Source organism: Zootermopsis nevadensis, unplaced genomic scaffold, assembly GCF_977971745.1.
Source record: "Zootermopsis nevadensis isolate Lab colony 2312 unplaced genomic scaffold, Znev_1.0 Znev_ptg000003l, whole genome shotgun sequence".
Taxonomy (NCBI): domain Eukaryota; kingdom Metazoa; phylum Arthropoda; class Insecta; order Blattodea; family Termopsidae; genus Zootermopsis; species Zootermopsis nevadensis.
The window spans coordinates 6112659-6132966 of NW_028259135.1; the positions used below are offsets into that span (position 1 = coordinate 6112659).

The window sequence follows — 20308 nt, forward strand, 5'->3', positions numbered from 1 at the left end:
ACATAAATTTTCAATACCTAAATGTGATAGCAGCAATACATTTGTAGGACTTGCAGTCTGTAATAGGAAAGTAGGCTTGCGAGTTCTACACGAAAAAATGTCTGGCATTTGTAAACATTTGACAGCGCTACCCTATCATAGGATGTCTCGCGTCTTGAAACTAGAAGAGACTTATTACGATCATTATAATAGAAATTATCGTAGAAAACAATGACACTATTAAGCAATACTAATAGTGAAGCCATTGCATAATGAATAAAAAATGTTATACACAAGACATAATGTGCCGGATATCCAAGGAAAGTGGGCGAATTTCACTCCTGTTCGATCATCTGATTTTCACCCACAAGCAAAGCATTTCTTGCTAGACTTCAATGTTGTATAAAAGCAATGCACGAATCGTGCCTAAGCAGACCAGAAACTTACAACGATTAAATGTAGATTTTACTTTCCTATTACATTATCATTAACTGCCATAGCATAATCAAACGTCAAATACTCATATTTTAATCACCTATGCTCATAATCGAACACACAACTGCTTCCTGTTTGGTTCAAGCGAGAGAGGTTCTTGGCGACTAGTGACATCTTTCGGTACAATTTGTTCAAGTAACTCTACTTCGGTACGGGTAGATGTCGCGAGTGTTAGTTGCCCCCACCCCTATTTCAGATTTCCATGGCATGACTATGTTCCTATGAACAGCCGCCGGCAAACCAAGCTGGCTGCTAGGCGGTCTCATTCAAGGTGTGTAACGAGATTTACAGCATTCTTTCAGTGCACGAGGGTAAACGGAACTTACCGCGCAAGTGGTGGCTGCGTGTTTTGTGTTGTGGAGGTACTTTGTTGTGTGCTTGATATTAATAAACCTGCATTTATAAAATAAATTATTGCGCAAAATATTACGTTCCATGAGTATGATGTGCCAAATATGTGCGTGAAGACTGAAGTTATGAAATTAACACATATCAGACACATTTTCATTCATATAAACGACGAGTAATGTTCTCAAATATTCAGTCCGAGCCAAAGTGAAAACAAGTTCCTTGTTTAATATTATTATTTATGCACGTTGTTCTTCTATCGACTGCCCTACGTTAATTTGTGCGTTAGATATAGTTCGTCGTCCTTTTTAAACTGGATGCTAGTGCAGGGCGGCGAAAAGAAGTAAGACAGTTCTTTGGCTGTGCTATTTCTGTGAGGACTTCCAATGACAAGACGAGGAGGGACATAAGCCGGCCGGCAATGTTGCAACAGCGTTGCCTACACCGCAGTGGACCGAATGTTATGAAAACAATCCAAAGCCGTTCTCCCATTAGTTGTGTGAACTTGATACAGGTATTTCAGGTCGTGTTTCTCGAACCTAGATTTATGTAACCAACTAGTTTTTGTTTTAGTGTCATCAGAATCGTGGACGTAGTTGCTGAGTGAATACACAACCATGTGCGTCTTCCCATAATAATTGTCATACGATCTGGAATTGGAAGTGAATCGCGCGGCGCTGGCTGAAGTGAACCCGTGTTATTCCAATTTCATTGTAGTGTTTGCGCGCGCTTTTGTGCCATCTTGGTTAACATGCCTTCCAAGAAGCAGTACAACTTGGTTCAGAACGATGATTACGATACACGGATACCGTTGCACTCCGAGGAAGCTTTCCAACACGGCATCACTTTCCAGGCAAAGGTAAGACTACTACTCATTTTATAACCCCAAAACGTTGTGGAATGACCAGATTTTTGACTAAAAAAATATCCATCACATTTCATTCCCATGCCAGTGATCCATGATGTACGAAGTTTTCAACAGACGTTTGAGGTTTTAACGGCGGTAAATCTGACGATGGCTGTCTTATGGACTGTTGCGCCGTACTGCCTGGTAGAAGTTTACCGACGTTTCAGAGCTGCTTGATACCTCGGCCGTCGGGGCGATAATGGAGGTAGCAACGTCGGTAAACAGCTCAGAAGACAGTCATGATAATAGCAAGAGTCGAAACGTCTGTATTGCTGATATGTGAGGATGGTCAGTACCTATCACACATTTGCACCATATTTCTTTGAAATATATTTTAATTTTCCCATTCCATTTCCAGTTCTCTTCCCTTCAGATTTTCTGCTTAGGAATTTGTGTGCCACTTTACATCTCTCACGTGTGCTACATGTTCCTTGCATCCAATCCTTCATTCCATTGCTCAAATAGTATACGGCGAAGCGTACAAATTATGAAGTACATTATGCAAATGTACCCATTTCTCTGTTTTTACTTCTTACGTTCAGATTTCTCCTCAGCTCCTTATCCACTGACGCCCTCGGTTAATGACCTTCCTTTAGACCGATACACCAGGTTTTATACCCACACAGAGCAAGTAAGATTATATTATTTGGTAGGCTAGATCTTAACTCTACCATGCCAAGAAAAAGAGTAAAGTCAAAAGGTGCAGGAATCGCGAAAGAATTACGAGAGCTGAGATTACATTCAACATTTTCTTATTGCATTTAGAGAAAGATAGAGTTAATAAATTGTGTATATAGGAACCTAATATATACAGAGATAGCCACGGTGGTCTAGCGCTGGACATGTAATCCTGGGGTCTCGGGTTCGATTCCAGGCGGTGCCCGAATTTATAACTTGTGTTGGGCAAGGCCGCGGTCTAGGCAACACGGAGTTTTCCTCCGGGGGCTTCCCCGGTTTCTCCGTGGCATCCCAACAATTACTCCATTCACACACAGAAGAAGGCAATGGCAAACCACTTCTGGATCATCTGCCAAGAATGTATATGAACAGGTCCCAGTCCGAGAAAAGGATGGAAGGATCCTGTTCATATGGACCTGTCGTCAGACAGAACACTAAATAATAAATATACAGAGAGGAAAGAGCAGGTATCTAATCATTAGGGAATATGACCGTGACAAGGATTTGGAACGATGCTGTCGTAACCTTTTTGAACGCATCCACTTAGCAACGCGAATGACGAGAAATCACGTGAAGTGTCAGCCATCATAGTCAGTAATCCGGCCGAGAGTCGAACTGGACATCAACTTTAGAGTGTTACCGCAACAGAATAAATAATCTGTTTATTTGCACGTCAGTAATTACTAATCTGCCTGTAACATCTTGTTTACTAACCTGTGACATGTTTTAATTGCGATTCGTGGTGGCTAAATGAAGCAAAAGAGAGCAACAGTGTCGCGCGTTGTTTCAGTAACACAGAGGTTTGGGGGAAGGCGAAATACACAGATCAGCCATTTGTATATTTATCTAATTGCGCGATGCCTTCAGAAGACGAAGCTGAAACTGGGTTATGGATTCTCTTTGTGTTGACAGAGGAGCACGAATGCACGGGTCTGATTCTGAATCGCAATTCTGTGATCGACAGTACGAACAGGGGTTTCAGACCTTACCCGCAGTGATGCGACGGAAGGGGGGGGGGACTTGGCGTTCCCCGAGGTTTAGATCAAATACGGAATAATTCGATAAGATTTTCTGTCTCTATTTGGATTTAAAAAGGGTGCAGCTAATGAGGAGTGGTGAACGTAACGAACCTTACACAATTTTCATTCATCACTGCTCCGAAAATTATATAAAGAAGCGGACGTGAAATTGGAAAAGAAAAATCTGATTCTGGATGCTTTTGAACAGCCATTAACATTGTTACGAAACCTAACAAGAGAAATAAATTATTTTCCCTCGTATTTCCTTAAATATTCTCTATACTGGGAATTGTTTCAAGCGAGCGTTGAGGACATCAACGAGATGCATATTTTATTCTTTGTACAATTTATTTTTACTGATCTCTTTCCTGAGAAGATCGTTTCATGCAAAGTGAGGTGAGGATGCTGTTCTGCTGGGTTTTTGCGCCGTGTTGACACATCGGTAGATGCTAACGTTTCGGAGAGACAGAAAATGTCCATTTTCAGGGCAAGGATTATTGATGTCCGAAAATAATCAAAATTAAGTCTTGAAAGTAGTCATGTATACCTCAATAACTTACTAACTAGATGACTTACGGAACCCGAATGTTCAACACCGAATTAACCAAAGCCCTCCACCGGACCCTGTCCTGGGCCAACAAAATCCAGTTTCCTTCAACTCATATCTCCCGTAGATCCCACCTGAGATTATCCTCCCAGGTCTCCCCAGCGGTCTCTTCCCCGAGGCTTCCCGACCAGTACCCGGTGCACACATCTTGCCCCATCCATCTCATTCTTCTCGACTTAATCACCCTGACAGTACTGGGGAACTAAATTTAATTGGGATCGGTTCACTAGTTCGAGTATGATGCATGTAAACACGGAAACATGTACGAAATCGCCTTTAAGCGTTCGTTCTGTGCGCTTAGTGCAAATAAGACGTGAGAATGAACCTGACTAAATAAAGCTGGCGAAAGTCAGCGTTGTGTGGCAACAAGAACACTGCTCCGATTGGCCCAAAGGCTGTGCAAACTTTATTGACAAGTCGATGAAGTGGTTCGGCACAATGGAAGAGCGGCGGGTGGGGGAGATGCACTGTTTTGACACTTCGAGCCAGCCTTCTGTAACGACCCCTGACCTTTGAACGGCTTCCGTCACGCTAGTTCATTCATCGCGTCTGTTGGCTGACCATGTGATTGTAATGCGGGCGTGGAATTTGAAGGGCCACTTCACAGCGACGCGACGGCTGTTAAGAAACAAGCAGAAGACGCCGTGCGCCCCAGAACCGTAAGAGAACTCTTCCTGCTACCTAGGCAGCCCGTCTGGCACGGTGCAACACGGTCGAAGTCTCTCGTATCTTGACAATGAAAAATAATAACCCATCCGTCTCCGAGAATGCTTCATTCTGTTTAAAATATAAAGATTAAAATTAAAATTATGTGTCTGTGCAGAACTTCGTCTTGTACTCCAAGAGACTTTCATAGGTTCAAGGTTCACCGTGGGATGCCAAGGCGAATATTTAAAGGAATTTACATGAAGCTGGAGAAAATTACATAATGAGGAACATTATAAATCATACTCGTCACAAAATATTATTGTACAGCCTGTTTTATGTGTGACTACGGACTGGGCGACCGAGGTTAGATCCCCGACGGGGGCAGAGGATTTTTCCTCTACCCTCTGCATCCAGACCGATTCTGGGGCCCACCCAATCCCTGTCCAATGGGTAACGGGGTCCTTTCCCGGGGGTAAAGCGCGCCCGGGGCGTGACGCTGACCACTCACCCCATCTAGTGATGAGATTAAGAATGAGTAGGAGCTACACTAGCTCTCCCCTTAAGCCCCTCTATGGTGTGTAGCGGGACAGCTAAGGAATATCAAATTAATTGTCAGTTGATGCGAAGGTACGCTTGCTAGAAACTACAAATGCGCACAAAGTTTTAGTCCGGAGAAACCTAAAGAGAAGAGGATGAGAGGATAATATTAAAACATCTTAAAAATGTCACGAGTATGCAGACTAGATCCATTTGCCTCAGCTGCCCTCTGGAATGTTTTCGACGCGACCGGTTGCCCTGATGAGCTGATGATGGAGGCAGTAAGGCCCTCTGGAACATCTGTCACTTTCTTCCAGATTACAGATGCAGCATCCCAGCAGACAGCCATCTTAATATATTAGTCGCCCTGAGAACGTGATGTCTGAACTTTGTCTTTAGTTTTTCTTAGACAGGAGTGCAACTTTTGTTCTCGGTAACAAGGGCTTATGTCAGATGTAATTTGTGTTAACTTCCTAACGAGCAGCAAATCATTATGCCGGCCTAGGATTGGGGGGGGGGTTGCGTTTGTCTTGCTGATTGGCCAATCGAACGTGATGGGCCTACATGCGTCTGAGGTGGTTCAAGAGTTTTCTGCCCAGGTCGCCGTAAAGGGTACGAGGCAAGGCATTTCTTCCTCCATCTTTTTTCAGTGCCCGGTCCCTCCCTGCCTCACAGTGATTCCATTGTTGTGTTTTGAGGTTTGTTCCCTGCTTCTTTATTCTTTTCTGATAATGGCACTGAAATTAGTGGAGAAGCGACTGGGATGGGAAGTCCGATTTGACGTCAATCCTCATCGTAATCCCCACTGTTTCTTTAACATTGCTTGCCGGGACATTCTGGGTTAAAATGTTTTATGCGCATTTAATGACGGTTCATTGTTGTCGTGTTTTTCGTTGTTAAATTGATGCTCTAGTTCTGGAGACGGAGTAGCACGTTTTACTACAATCTTACTCTGATATTTGTTATTTCTATGCGCAGTGCTTGTCAGAATAGTCACTTTTAATGAATTTTGTAGAACTATTTGATTTGTCTGTCATTGTTGTCATCTCGTTCCAAAATGGCGTGATGTTAGACGAATGAAAATGGCTATCTGCTGGGATGCTGCATCTGTAATCTGGAAGAGGAGCCTACTCCCTCCATCATCAGGGTGATGCCGATCAAGACTCTGCCCCCCCCCCCCCCCACATCGCAGCCTGGTTTTGGTCTGCGCGGACGTGACAGGGTGGGCAATTTTTTGCCAGCTATGCAACCACCAGGTGGAAATCTCCATAATTACCTCACCACCAAACTGGATCGAATCAGGGACATTTTTTAATATTAGATTAGTAAGTTTACAGTTTTGAGCTTGCGCTGTCCGCATGTCGCGTCTTTCAACAACAAAGAGACCATGTTGGAGGGAGCAGTCGTGACCAATTATAAAGCGATATTTCATCGGTTGCTTGGATAGACTGAGGAAAACAACGAAAACGTTCTGTCAGGATATCCGGTTTCCCTGCCGAGTCAAAACCTGTAACGTCACTACCTGTCTCCCAAATATACCATTTCAGTGTTATTCTGTCTTCTTCTAGGTCGTCCAAGTGGACGTTTTCCAAAAGGTTTCACCATCTGTATTCTGTATACATGTCTTTTCATCCGTATTCCCGCTACATGCCTAGCCCACTGTAGTCTTTTGGATTTAAGTGGTCTGTAAGGATTAGATCTCCTGTGCAAGTCACCGATCACCTCGTAAGATTTGAGATTTTCACGGCGGTGTCTGAAGATGGCTGTCATCTGGGTTGTTGCGCCGTGTAGTCTGGTAGAAGTTTACCGAAGTTTCAGAGGTCGCCCTGATGATGGAGGCAGCAAGGAGCTCCGAAACGTCGGTAAACTTCTACCAGATTACACGGCGCAACAACCCAGAAGACAGCTATCTTAACCAATCATCTCGTTATGTTCCCAGTTCTAAATTGATCTCTTATTACATCATTTTTTGGATCTAAATATTTTGAGCATTTTCTTTAAGTTCTCTCAAATTACAGGATTACATTTAACTTCCATTCAAAATAATTTGCAAAATTGGTATGTACATCTTAATCATCTCTGTTTTCAGAAGTAGGCTGGATAACTAGCGTTTTATAATTGAATATAGTCGCAATAATTTGTACAATGTATTATCCTAATTTAATTACGTACATAATTTTAATTTGTGGCCATGTTTCCAGTACATTCTCAAATTTTTTATTGCATGTAGACATTATGATTTTAATTCCATGTCTACTCGTCTGTTTAGCTTAGCTTCTATATTAACCTCTTATTATTCTTTGTGTTTAACCCCCCCCCCCCCCAAAAAAAAAAGAGAATTAACATCACCCCAGCTGTACTAATGCTATTTACATCAAACGTACTGCCATGCTGAACCACTGACCTCACACTGCAGAGTTTGGAAACAAATGTGTGACGTTCCAAAAGCACGCCTCTGCTATGTTTTAAATATATCCAGCGTCATAAACCTCGTAGAGTCTAATTATAACACAAAGCAAACATGGACTCGAAATTTATATTCAACTTCATCGCTAGTTAGTGTAGTTCTCGGTAATTTACATTAATTTCAATACACTAAATTTGTCGGATTAATCTAGTATAACGTTATAGATGTAAATCTCCGTTTTAAGTTTAATTTTCATACTCCTGTTTGTCACATGAACGATCTCTGGCGTCACATCGTGGAATTAATAATGAGTAGAGTTTCTCAGTTACAGGCTACGTTTTATTTTATGCGTCGTCGATTGTTTCACGCGATAATGTTTGTGACATTGCAGAGCCTCGTAATAATTTCTGCTACGGAAAGAAGTATTGAGAACTGAACACAAGACAAGTTGAAACAATTGTTGTTCGCATTTGATAGCCGGTTTGCATTTTAGAGGATCGATTAACCCATGCGTTCCACGAAATCATAAATGTGATGTGTTTGCTGATAATTACAGCTGTCTCGCAAACAGGTAGATAAATGAACAGCCAGCCATTAAGGGTTCATTAGTAGCGTTTCAAGGAATTTTACGTTTTGCCTCTTCTTTTGTTTTTAATTATTATTTTTTTTGCAACTGGCTACCAGAAATTCGCCATAGTGATTAAATTGATATTGCCGTTCCTACTCGTTTGTTTTCACAAATGTTGGCACTACCTCACCAGATATTTTGACGTAAATACGTCTATATTTTAGGGTCAGTGTCATTCGGCAAAAATGTAACGAAAAAGTGTTACGAAAAAGGGAAACGAAAAAGTGTAACTTCATTGTTATGTTACCTAGGAAACGCCAAACTTCATTGTTATGTTACCTGGGAAACGAAAAATTGTAACTTTATTGTTATGTTACCTTGGAAACGTCATCTGTTCATCAACAAATAAACAACAATGGTTACCTACATAGTTGCATTACCTTACCTTACATTACATTACTTTACTTTACATTCAGCTACCACAGACCCATCTTAAGCGTAACTAATTCAAGTTAAGCATTCAAGCATTTTTGTTACCTAGGAAACGTCATCTGTTTACTCGGCATTGTTGTTACCTATAAAACATTTCATTACATTATATTACCTTACCTTACATTAGATTACATTGCTTTACATTACATTCATCTACCACAGAGCCATCTTAAGCGTAACTAATTCAAGTTAAATAAACAAAGTCTTAATCAAAGTTTACGCAATTGTAAAGCATGTATAAAGGAAATATTTAGAATAAAGCCAATATATAAACTTCCTTTCCGTATAGACGTATTTACGTCAAATTCTCCGGAACCGTGGTTCCACTGACACCTTTTTTGTTTCAAATCGGTTGTGAGGCCGTGGAATGATTACTGCCTCAGGATACGAACCAGTGGCAGGTTTTTCTGAACAATGTAATGAACTTTCTGGTTACGTAAAAATGTTATTTATCGACCAGTTGTTAGCTTTTCAAGAAGGATGGAATGTTAAATGTCACTGTTCGGTTTATCCAGTAATTTTTGTATAAAGTAATTTTTGAGCAAATTTTTTAGTGGATACGTAAGGAATATAATTAAATAATAAATATATCAGGTTGTAGTCCTGCTAAGTCAGTCAGAAACTGCGTCTTGCGTTACTAGATCAGGAAGAGACTGTGTGCTTGATGGGGTTGTAAAGCGACCACTTTAATAATATTGAAGTGAGTCTCAGGAAAGTAAGTTATGGCCATATAAACTGGATGGAGTATGACAAAAATATGTATTGTGCATACAGTAAACCCTCCTACAAGGCAAATTCTTTAAAATGAATGCGATCAGTTATTTGTTGAACGCGGAAATTAATTAATTAATTAATTAACTTGCAGATGAAACCTCAGTTTGTCAACAAATAAATATTGGAATAATTTTTTTTGTTTATTTACTTGTTTTTCCACGGCAGCTGTCGGTGGCTGTGCCAAATCTCAAGGGAGGCTGAATCAAGCGAGACATCGGTACTTAATTTATTGATTACTTGGTTTTATGACGTCAACTCTGTTTTCATCACAAACGCTCGGTTCTTTCAGTTACTTTTGATTTTAGCTGTTGCAAAAATCTGAGGTCACTACGGTTTTATGTCACGTGTCCAAGAAAAATTGGTATTGAGTTCATGACAAATTAACAGATCTGTGTGATTAACCCTGCCACGTTTACATATGTCGAACTAATTACATCGCGAGAAGATAATTTAAATCACGGATGAAACTTTTTCGGGTTGGGGGGGGGGGGGGAAGTGAAAAGTTATGTGAAAATAAACGCTGGTGTTATCTCGCGTCTTCAAAATCGACCCTTTGGTACGAATTCTGTTTGCCTCAACCTAGTTTAGACACGCAAGTTAGTGATTTCTATTAACATTACGTAAAACATAAAATTATACCCATAAAAAGAGCTGGAACTAGTGTTTATTACATTACATGCGCTGGTTTATATAAACCATAATTTGGGGCTCAGATACACGTGAAAATATTGAAATCCCTGTATAATTCTATTACAAGATATAACGGAAATAAAAAATATTACTTCAGACTGTTATGTAATATATAACCTTTTACGTTATTCACTTCTACTGTTGAACAAATGACTCACTGTATTACGTTAGTGTTTATACGCGCATTGTTACTGATGCGTTCTGTGTACCTTGGCCTGTTGTCTAGTTCGATATTTTAAAGTTACACAACTCTGACCCAGTTTTATTGACGCATTAGATCCTCTTTTTTTCAGTCCATTGTTGCAGGGCTAGTTACATCATCAGCCTGCAGAGGGGCCGGATGACATGTAGCACACTGCTTGCGGAAACTGCTGGTGATATAACATGGCGTGACTCCGGGATGAATAAATAATTGAATTAAATAAATGTGAAGACAACGCGAAAAGTCTAGGCCTGCTTGGAATGATCTAGCAATAGTTATAGTCGGCGCGGTAGCTTTTGGCCGGTGGAATTTTCAAGGGGAAGGCTAGGAGCGAGTCTCTTGTCGGCTGCACCGAGGAGCTTGTGTGACTGAACGCCCAAACAAAAGAAATGCACTGACCGTGCCACCTCAGGTACACGGACTAGGCCCGTCCGCCAGCTCCGCTGGCTTCTCCACCGGCCAAAAACAACTGCGCCGACTATACATACATGTCCACATACAGGGTGTTTCTTAATTGCATGCAACAATATAAGGATCGTGTTTCACCCGTAATTACGTACTTTGCTAGCAAGAACGGGACGTTCTGTCAAATAAGACAATATTGTACTTTAAGAGATCGCCGATTTATTAGATTTTAACGCTAAAGCGTCTTGATGCTTGCAAAATGTACACAAAGGTTTTTCAAAGTGCTGTCCTTTTGGTTTTGAATGCATATCCGAGTACTGTGACGCCAAGCGTCCCTAGTAAATTAGAGTCTTGCGTCTTCTGTTGCAGCCAAACACCAAAGCTCTTTCCGCGTGTTCACTGTTTTACAGCAAAATGCGCTCTTCGTTTGGTTGCACGGGTAAAGGCGGCAGGTGTGAAGTCGGGCGATTGGGAAGGCTACAGATCTGGTATGTTTCGTCTTATCGAATGGTTCACAAACTTGTTTGCGTCGCAACTGCAGCTCTGTTCTGCATAAATCACGTACTTGTTGCCTTACCATTGGTACATCCTGCAGAAGGTGATGAAATTATTCCGTTAAAAATGTAAATAGGAAGCCTTAGAGAGTCGAGAGTGGTTCGTAGTTTTTTGTGAGGAGATCGCCAATTATTTCTGCATGAATATTAGTTATAAACGGATGCGTTGTTGCTGCATAGTATTGCCATATCTCGCCAACAAAGCGGTTGCGACCACATATTCACAATAATTATCTATGTAATTAAGAATCACTCTATATACACATACATGGGCTGTTATTTATCGATAACTGCTTAATAAATATAATATTCAGTCGTGCGGAAATGCAATATTATAAATGAAATGAACCACAAAATCGCATAACATTGCCATGGTATTTTAATATCAATAATATTCATAGTAATATATTTATTTGTTGTTCAATCACTTCTAGTTGTCTAGCGATGCATTGCTATGGGTTGTCGCTTGAAACGTCAGAGCTGCAACCCAGAAGACAGCCATAACTTGCATATTGTAATCCGAAAGTTCACCACCGAATTAACAAAAGCCCTCCACCGGACCCTGTCCTGTGCCAGCAAAATCCAATCTCCTTCATCTCCTATCTCCCATAGATCCCGCCTGATATTATCCTCCCATCTACGTCTAGGTCTCCCCAGTGGTCTCTTCCCCTCAGGCTTTCCGACCAATACCCAGTGCACACCTCTTGCCCCATCCATGCGTGCTACATGCCCCTCGAATGCTGGAATCATGGGTTTGAATCCCACTCAAGACGTGGTTGTATTGTTCTTTGTATTGGTTGAGACCTCGCGGAGGGCCGAAGGAGTCCTTTCCAAAAGGTTCGAAAAGATGGCAGAGGATTCTCTAGAAGTGGCCAAGGCTCAAAATGGTCTGCAGGCGTAACACCGCTCCCCCCCCCCCCCAAAAAAAAAAAAGAAACCGTACCTCCCCCCTCTCTCTCACTGCGGATGGAATGCAATAACTGCTTTCGTTACTAAGGATCGATTGTAATCATCGTGAAGTATATACGTGGAAGTATGTGAGAGGAGCGTGGTATTTTGAGGGTGGGGGAGGAAACGAGGAAGACCACAAAATCTCTTTCAAGATAGCCGGCATCTGGGACCAGAATCGAATGTGGACTTTTCGACTCCGAAGGGGAAGTACGAGCCTGCAACCCACTACGTTCGGTGTAGGATCTTCGTTAGTTCTGTGTGGAAACGTAGAATGCGACGCACCAGCGCCGGGACGCTGGATAAAAGCCTCCAGCGCTGTCGTTTTAAATTAATTGCGTGCATTCCCAGAATCGTAATATGTGCGCGTGAAAAATCTGCGTTATTACTTTTCTCTCCTGGCAGACATTTTCTTTTTTAAGACAGGACTTTCTTTTAATTGACAATGAAGTTTCTGATGAGCTAAGTTTTACCTCAGCTTTCCCTGAAAGTTTTATTTCTTTACACGGATTGCGAAAGATAAATTTTAAATGGAATTCTGGAAGTTGTTTTGCGAGGCATAACTTGTTATGGAAACTCCGAATACGACGTTCGGAATTCATTTAATTTCAAGATTTATGATGAGTTCTGTGAAAATATTGAGTAGACTCTTGTTCTCACTAAATCACATTCTTTCTGGTAAAGTCTTGCCCTTGTAGTCCCCGACTGCACAACCATCACTGCGAAGATGTTTGATATACGTCATTTAAGTCTGTCATGAAGACTTTGTGTGTCGATGTCGAAATCTTAACAGTTTAAATTTGAAATTTAGTGACCTTTTAAAATAGTCCTCTAAGACGCTCAGTTTAAAAAAAGCGCCCTAGTTACTGTTCTGTAGTGTTATGAGGTAATGGAAGAGAGAGAGAGAGAGAAGAGAGAAAGTGGGGGAGTAGCGATAGGCACTACTGTTATAAATGGGGGAGGGGTATAAAGTTGGTTTGGGGCTACGAAGGTTCCCAGGCAGTGCCCGCTCGTCCTTCTGGTATGAATAGGTTTAGTGAGGACAAGGGATTTAGGAGACAGGATGGGGTAAGAAATTGGGTAGGGGGGGAGTTGATTCGGGTCTTTGCGTTAATTTTGAATTTTGATATTGGCCTTGGGGGTGGCGTTAGGAAAATATTTACGTTAATTTTGGAGTGGGGGCTACTATAGAGCGGAATTTTGATGCTAACTCTGAGAGGGCTGCATGGGAGGCATGCAGAGCAACGTGGAATTTGGGTACCAACTCAGCATTTGCTCTAATACCGAGGAAAACCACGGAAAACCTTGGTCGAGTTGGTGAGGTAATGGCTGCGCCCGAATATTATTTAATAATTCAGTCCGGACCGCAAAGAAAACACTTCACCATTAGAACGACAAATTATACGAAACGTATTAATTTGTAAAATGCAGACTTCATGCTTGTTGAAGCGAATGGAGCTAAAATCTGATTTTATTGTCTTAATGTAGCGATGCTTCACCCGTTCCGGGAAAAACTTCGCATCGTTTGGGCGCGAGTGATTTCACTTCCCACCGGGAAGTGGCGGTTGCGTTCAAGTTTATCAGTGAACGCGCTGTTCCATCACATGATTAAAGCGGCGATCAGAGTATATTAATCATTCCACACTGAATCAGTTTTATTCTACTTCCTCTTGGCGACCAACCAAGAACCAGCTGTATGCATTTTCCACGTGACTAACCTTTCTGTCCCTCCGCGTTTGTCGTTTACTGTCAGTTCGAGTATTCGCAGTGCAGCTGCAGCAAGGACGCCCCCCCCCCCTCCCCTCAGGCCAGGTGGGTACAGAATTTCAACAGCTGACTGGTTTGATTCCGTTCCCATAATGCAGTTCATTCACTATTTGCTGTTGCGGGCTTGTATCATGGCAGCTGTAGGTACTCAGGGCTCAAATAAGATGGCGAATGAACGAGACATACCAGTGGTGCTAGATAAGGTTTTAAACCCTTTGGAGCCCAGTGGTAACTGTATGTATCAGAGAACATACCATAATACGGGGTGATTCAAAAGTCTCCATACATAGGGAAAGTGGTCACTTTATTGACAAAACATGCTCTACATGGTTTCCATTCCTTTGAAAACACGTACGGAATCGTTTCTCCCACTCATGGTGAACTCGCGTTAACACATCTGGTGTTATGTGTGTAATTGCTTTTCGAATGCGTTCCTTTAGGTGATTTTCCTATGCATGGAGACTTTTGAATCATCCTGTGTACTGGGCTGTATGGTGTCCCTGCAGGAGTTTCGAACAATGTAAGAAGCAAATGCCAAGACAACAGCTTTTTCTTGTGGCATGTCAATTATTTTCTTTCTACTTCATATAACAGAGTACCTATGCATTTCGTATTCTTTTTTTCTTTTCAGGGATTTATCCATGCTATTCCATTTCCGCAGTTTTATCTTATTTTTGAATCAAAGCCGAACTCTTGTCGAAAGAAGTAAAGATATTTTCCTTTGTTCCTTGCGTTCTGGAATTTAATTTGTTAGGATGTTCACATGAAGTACAGGGGTCAGGGGTGACCAGCTTAAGAGTATGTCAGTTTTTCTAATTTTGTGTGCTGCAACTAGAATTCCGAAAATTTTCTCACCCGGCCCCTAGACAAGCGAGAATAAAGGGGCACCCAGAAATTATGAAAATGTTTTAGGGTTTTTTGAAGCCGAAAATCAAAGCGAAAAATTGTACATGCTGGCCATCCTCGGGACCCTAGAGTCCAAAGGTGGTCATCTTATATAAACATTAGCAAAACATCGCAAAAAACTTATGGAAACATGTATTTATTGCAAAATTTATTTGTATAAAATTAAAATGAAAGACGTTTTGAAAATAACGAAATGAAAATGACGTTGCGCAGCTGAACCAGGTAGCAAACAGGTATTAACACGCGCCATGCTACGTTTATTTTCACATTTCCCGCCAAATTCTAATCGTGGGCCATCTTCCACCAGATACCGTCTTGTTGCATTGCACAAAAATCTGGTTTCTTTTCTAGATAAAAAGGCGCGATAATTTCTTCGTTTTAAGTCGTAACTACGACTCGGTACGTGGCCCGTAGAGTCATTTTATTTCACTGGGGATAATAAAGTTTACGCTACCTACATGTGAACCCGTAGGAAAGAGGGATATAGGAAGACCAAGACGTCAACGGAAGAAAATAATTAAGTTCACAAAATTTTGAAAATAACTGTGGTTTGTGCAATATACTTTCGGTGTAGTTCTCCATCTTAATTATTTTATTCAAAACAAATTTTACTTGAAACCGGTGATTAACTACGATGTTTTCATTTTGTTGGGACAAAACCCTTGAATGTAGCTAACCGTTGAAGTTGCACCGTCTTTGCATATGGCGACAGGATTTTCATGATGGACTGATAAATGGACTGCAGGTAATGGTTAAAAATGCTAAAAGAATTTTTTTACAGTTGTGATTCCTTCAGACATAATTTTTCCTTTAATTCTTTCATATTCAGTAAGTCTAGAGAGTAGTAGAAGTTGGGATTTTTCTCCATTACCTGTGAAAGCAAATATATTAATTTTTTTTAGAATTTCGTGAGAAACATTTTTCTCTGTATTATCTGATACATAGTTAATAGTTCTAACCATCGTTATCATCCGACAAAGGAATTTTCCTATAGTTTCTTCTGCCTCAGGTCTAAACACTAGCGGGACAAATTGATGTTTCTAAAATCGTGCTAGCTTTTGTTTCTGTCGCTAATAATTCTGCCACCGAATAACTGACCTGCCAAGCTCGATCAGCAACTGTAGACTGATGCTTCGTTTTTCACGAGATCTTAACAAAATTTCGAAATGGTTTGGCGTCTTTTTAGAAAGGCGATCACTGCTGTGTTTCTCAGCTTAAAGTACGTTTAGCGTTGTTTCGGAATTCGTTACTATACCATCTCATGTAAATCTCATTTATAAATAAATGTCGATAAGGGCGACTTTCCGTATTTCGTAATTACTTGTTTCAACTTTAACACTTTCGTGACTTCTGAGGTCCAATTACGCTGTGCCTCTGGCTTGGAAACAATGATCGTAAATCTTTATTTATACATTCTTGTTAATGATTTTTCTCATCATAACAAATTTTCCCGTGATGATTTATTAAACACGTCGTCGTTAAGTAAAACAATGAAAAACTTGCACTCTTTAACGTAAGCAACGTATACAAGCAGCATTGGCTGTCGGGTACATTGTTGACAACACGCAATATAAGCTTCGAGATCCCCCCCCCCCCAGGCTTGCTTCCATTGTTGCCATCTTTGATAAATTAATTTGTCAACAGCCACGCTAACAATGCTAGACGACAACTAATGAGCGAGCATTATAAACAACTTCTATTTGCTACATTTGATTAAAATAAAAGATAACGGCTTCAAAAAGTGAGATATTTAAAAAAAGTGACAGTGGAACCACGGTTCCGGAGAATTTGACGTAAATACGCCTATACGGAAAGGAAGTTTATATATTGGCTTTATTCTAAATATTTCCTTTATACATGCTTTACAATTGAGTAAAGTTTGATTAAGACTTTGCTTATTCAACTTGAATTAGTTACGCTTAAGATGGGTCTGTGGTAGCTGAATGTAATGTAATGAAATGTAATGTAATGTAACGTTTCCTAGGTAACAACAATGCTGAGCAAACAGATGACGTTTTCTAGGTAACAACAATGCCGAGTAAACAGATGACGTTTTCTAGGTAACAACAATGCCGAGTAAACAGATGACGTTTCCTAGGTAACAACAATGCCGAGTAAACACGACGTTTCCTAGGTAACCAGGTTACACTTTTTCGTTTCCCTTTTTCGCCGAATGACCCTTCCTTATAGACGTATTTACATCAAAAAAATCACTGTAACAATTTGCGAACCGTTGTTATAATGATTTTTCCCCTTGAAAATTGCGGTTATCGCCGAAATATCTGAGGTAAAAACACAGAATATTTTAATTGCTTGAATGTAGTTGTATCAGTGTTATGTTGAGATGGCTAGATGCAAGATCATGGTTACTTCTCATTTCTTAACGAGTAATAATGGAAGGAAATAATTGACATGCGACAAAAGTTATAGTTTCCTTCGTCGATTGAAAAGAAACCTGTAGCAGCCCCTATTAGTATAATGCACTGTGGTCTTTTGGGGAACTGGTTCTTACCTTTAGGTGTTAGGGTCGCTTCGTTCGTAATAGGAATGACGGATGTTTTGAGAAAAAAAAACACATGAAGGTTGTTGAAGTTATGGGTGTAGGTACATACGGCCGAACACAGAGCATGAGAAGATACAGGCTTGCAGAATACCTGCTTTTTAAAGTGTGTCCGTTGGCTTTTTCGGTATCCCCGACTACACAGCGTCAAATGGTGTGATGATCAATGAATAGTGAAATGGAGAGAATGCGGAAGGAATCGGTGCTGCTTCTGAAAGACCCGCTAACCGTGGCACACAGCATCGCAAGTGGAAGGTAATTTTTAAAAAAATAAGATTCTCTTATCCGATCAGCTTGTGGCGTAACTTTGCTGGGAGGTGGCTTCAGAATATGGGAGTCTGTCAGTTCGAGTATGTTGAAATGTACTGCTTTCGCATTCTTTGCTTTCTTTGTTTTATGTAAAACACGGGAAAACGTACCAGGATTATGCAGAAGCCTCTTTATATATACAGGGTGATTCAAAAGGTTAGGGCCAAACTGAAGGAGCGTATGGAGGGACTCAGAGAGAACAATTTTCGAATAGGAATCCATATCCTCGGAAGTTATCCTGAGTCAGTCGAGGCCATTGAAGGTAGGGAAGTCTGATAACATACTGCTGAAATAATTTGGTTTGTAAGATTCCTAATATAATCCTTGTACATTAATAAAAAATTAAGCTAGTAGGAGAATAGCAAAGTACGTTTATTTCAGCGGTATGTTATCAGACACCCCTGCCTTCAATGGCCTCCACTGACTCAGGATAACTTTGGTTTGGCCCTAACCTTTTGAATCATCCTGTATATATATGCCGCTCTGTGTTGTTCGTACTTCCTAATTTAAGATGGGTCCAGCTGTTACAAAGTTAAACATGGACTATTTACGACGATACATGTTAGTAGCGTTTGCTATTTGTTTTTCTAGTTATTGAAATTTTCAGAAATTTTTGGGTCACCGTTGAGTTAGCTTCAGTGCACACAAAATCACTTCGTTATTGTTTTTGTGGTACGGATATATTTTTTTACAAGTAGACTTTTGTGTTTTAGTTGTGATGGTTGGTCCTCGTTGTACCCTTCTGTTGGTGTTATCTGCTGTAAGCCTTTGTGTAGTCGCATTGATGGGATGTGCTGTCGACCTTTTGTTGAAATATTGCCAAACCCCCGAACAGCGCCCTCTGTATACCGCCGTCATTTCATTAGGCCCACGAGAGCCTCGGAACAGAAATTCCGTGGAAGCATTGTAATCCAGTCCGATACAGCGCCGCGCCATTTTTATTCCATCTGCTCTGCAGGAAACTCCCTGGAAGATATTTTTGCTTTAAGAAATAGAACCTACTCGATAAAGAAACGACTGAGGAGTTGACAGTTACTCGGATCTGTGGTCTACGCTGTGTCGGAGAAAATAAGTGCAAAATAACCTCCGATGCTGGCGGTGGGTTCACAGTATGTCGCATCTATACATTTATTTTGCCTTGATGTGCCGTTGTTAAAAAGTGATCTGCTGTACGGTCCCAATCAAGTCACGTGTGTGTGTTATTTGTTGTTTTTAAAGTTTTCAGCTCCATGGATTTATCCTGATATCAGCTGCAGGGTTTATTTATCGTCGGGCGGGTTAAATGGCTAGTTTGTACGATGAGATTGAATTATGGGACAGGAGACGATCGTGCATTGTCTGGAAGGACCTAAAAATAAATACCAAGTCCCTAATCTGGTTCACATTACCGAGTAATTACTGGCTACAAATCAGCCTGTTTCATATTGTTTCGTTGTTGTTGTTGTTGCCACAGTTTGTCAGTGCTAAGCCGTCAATTAATTTTTCTGTGTTAGACTTTTTTTGTATCGTAATTTGTTAGTCACCCGGTACGTAAGGATCTTGGAATGTTTTCAGTTCTGGTGTGTAGGTTGAAGGGATTATACGTGGCGCTGTCAGTTCAGACGGTGACAGTTTGAAGCTGTGGAATGAGTTCCGAAGAAGTTTCAATCCATCTCCTCAGCAGAGGAAGGTGGACTTATTTCTGTGTGATTAATTATTCACCGCGAATATGCACTTCGTACTTTTTAACCTCGGAACTCTTGATAGCTTAAAACTGAGTGGTTTTGTCTGTGTTTCTAACTGATGCTCCATTTTCGTTTCTTACTTTGAGTGTTCGTCACTGTGCATCCAATTGTTGAATCTTTTACTTATTACAGCTACATTTACGTTTGAATTTAAACACTGTAGTGTACTGTGTTCATTGTTAGCAGTTACCTTTTACAAACATCCATATGTTCTGCTTACTCTCCTTTGTGTTATAAAAATTGTATTTTCTTTCGCGTGATTTTAATCTCGCCATTTATGTCGTATTCTTCACACATGCCAGCATATTTCTGGTGGGGACATCCAAATCCGTCCAGTGGTTCTCGAGTTGAATCGACTGGACGGACGGACAGACAGACTTGACCAGCTCAAAATGCGTTCTCCGTAATACATAATAATGCTGAAAACTTTCTCAGTCACTTTTATTATGGCGAACGAGTTTTCACTGTGGCGAGTGGAACTTAATATCATTTTTCTAGCCCTGCGTATTATAGACAGCAACAATGGAGTATTCAGACAGCGCCATTTGACACATACTTTATGTAAAAAGTTTCGCCCGTCTCGCCTGGAATGTTGGGAATAATATAGACTCCTCCGACAATGCAATGTCTCCTACTGGATGAATTGTAGCTATAACTCTTTTTCTTGGGGGGGGGGGGGGATTCCTTACCTACTGCATGGCATAGACCAGTGGTATTCAACCTTTTTTATTCGCGTACCCCCAGATATAATTTCTCTTTAACTTTGTACCCCCAAAGTTGTTGG

General features: G+C 40.8%; 1 protein-coding gene across 4 annotated transcripts in view; it reads left to right on the top strand.

Annotated features, from left to right (window-relative positions):
* The first annotated feature begins 708 nt into the window (after window positions 1–708).
* LOC110827416 (carboxyl-terminal PDZ ligand of neuronal nitric oxide synthase protein) overlaps window positions 709–20308 on the top strand; it is a 171726-nt gene continuing 152126 nt past the window's right edge. For 2 of the 4 annotated variants that reach the window (XM_022059067.2, XM_022059062.2), the window contains exon 1: window positions 709–1681. In XM_022059067.2, the coding sequence (XP_021914759.1) occupies window positions 1574–1681 (108 nt within the window). In that variant the 5' untranslated portion in view covers window positions 709–1573. Of the gene's footprint in view, window positions 1682–17107; window positions 17219–17547; window positions 17747–20308 lie in introns of those variants that run through there. The other 2 variants (XM_022059065.2, XM_022059066.2) reach the window with 2 other exon arrangements.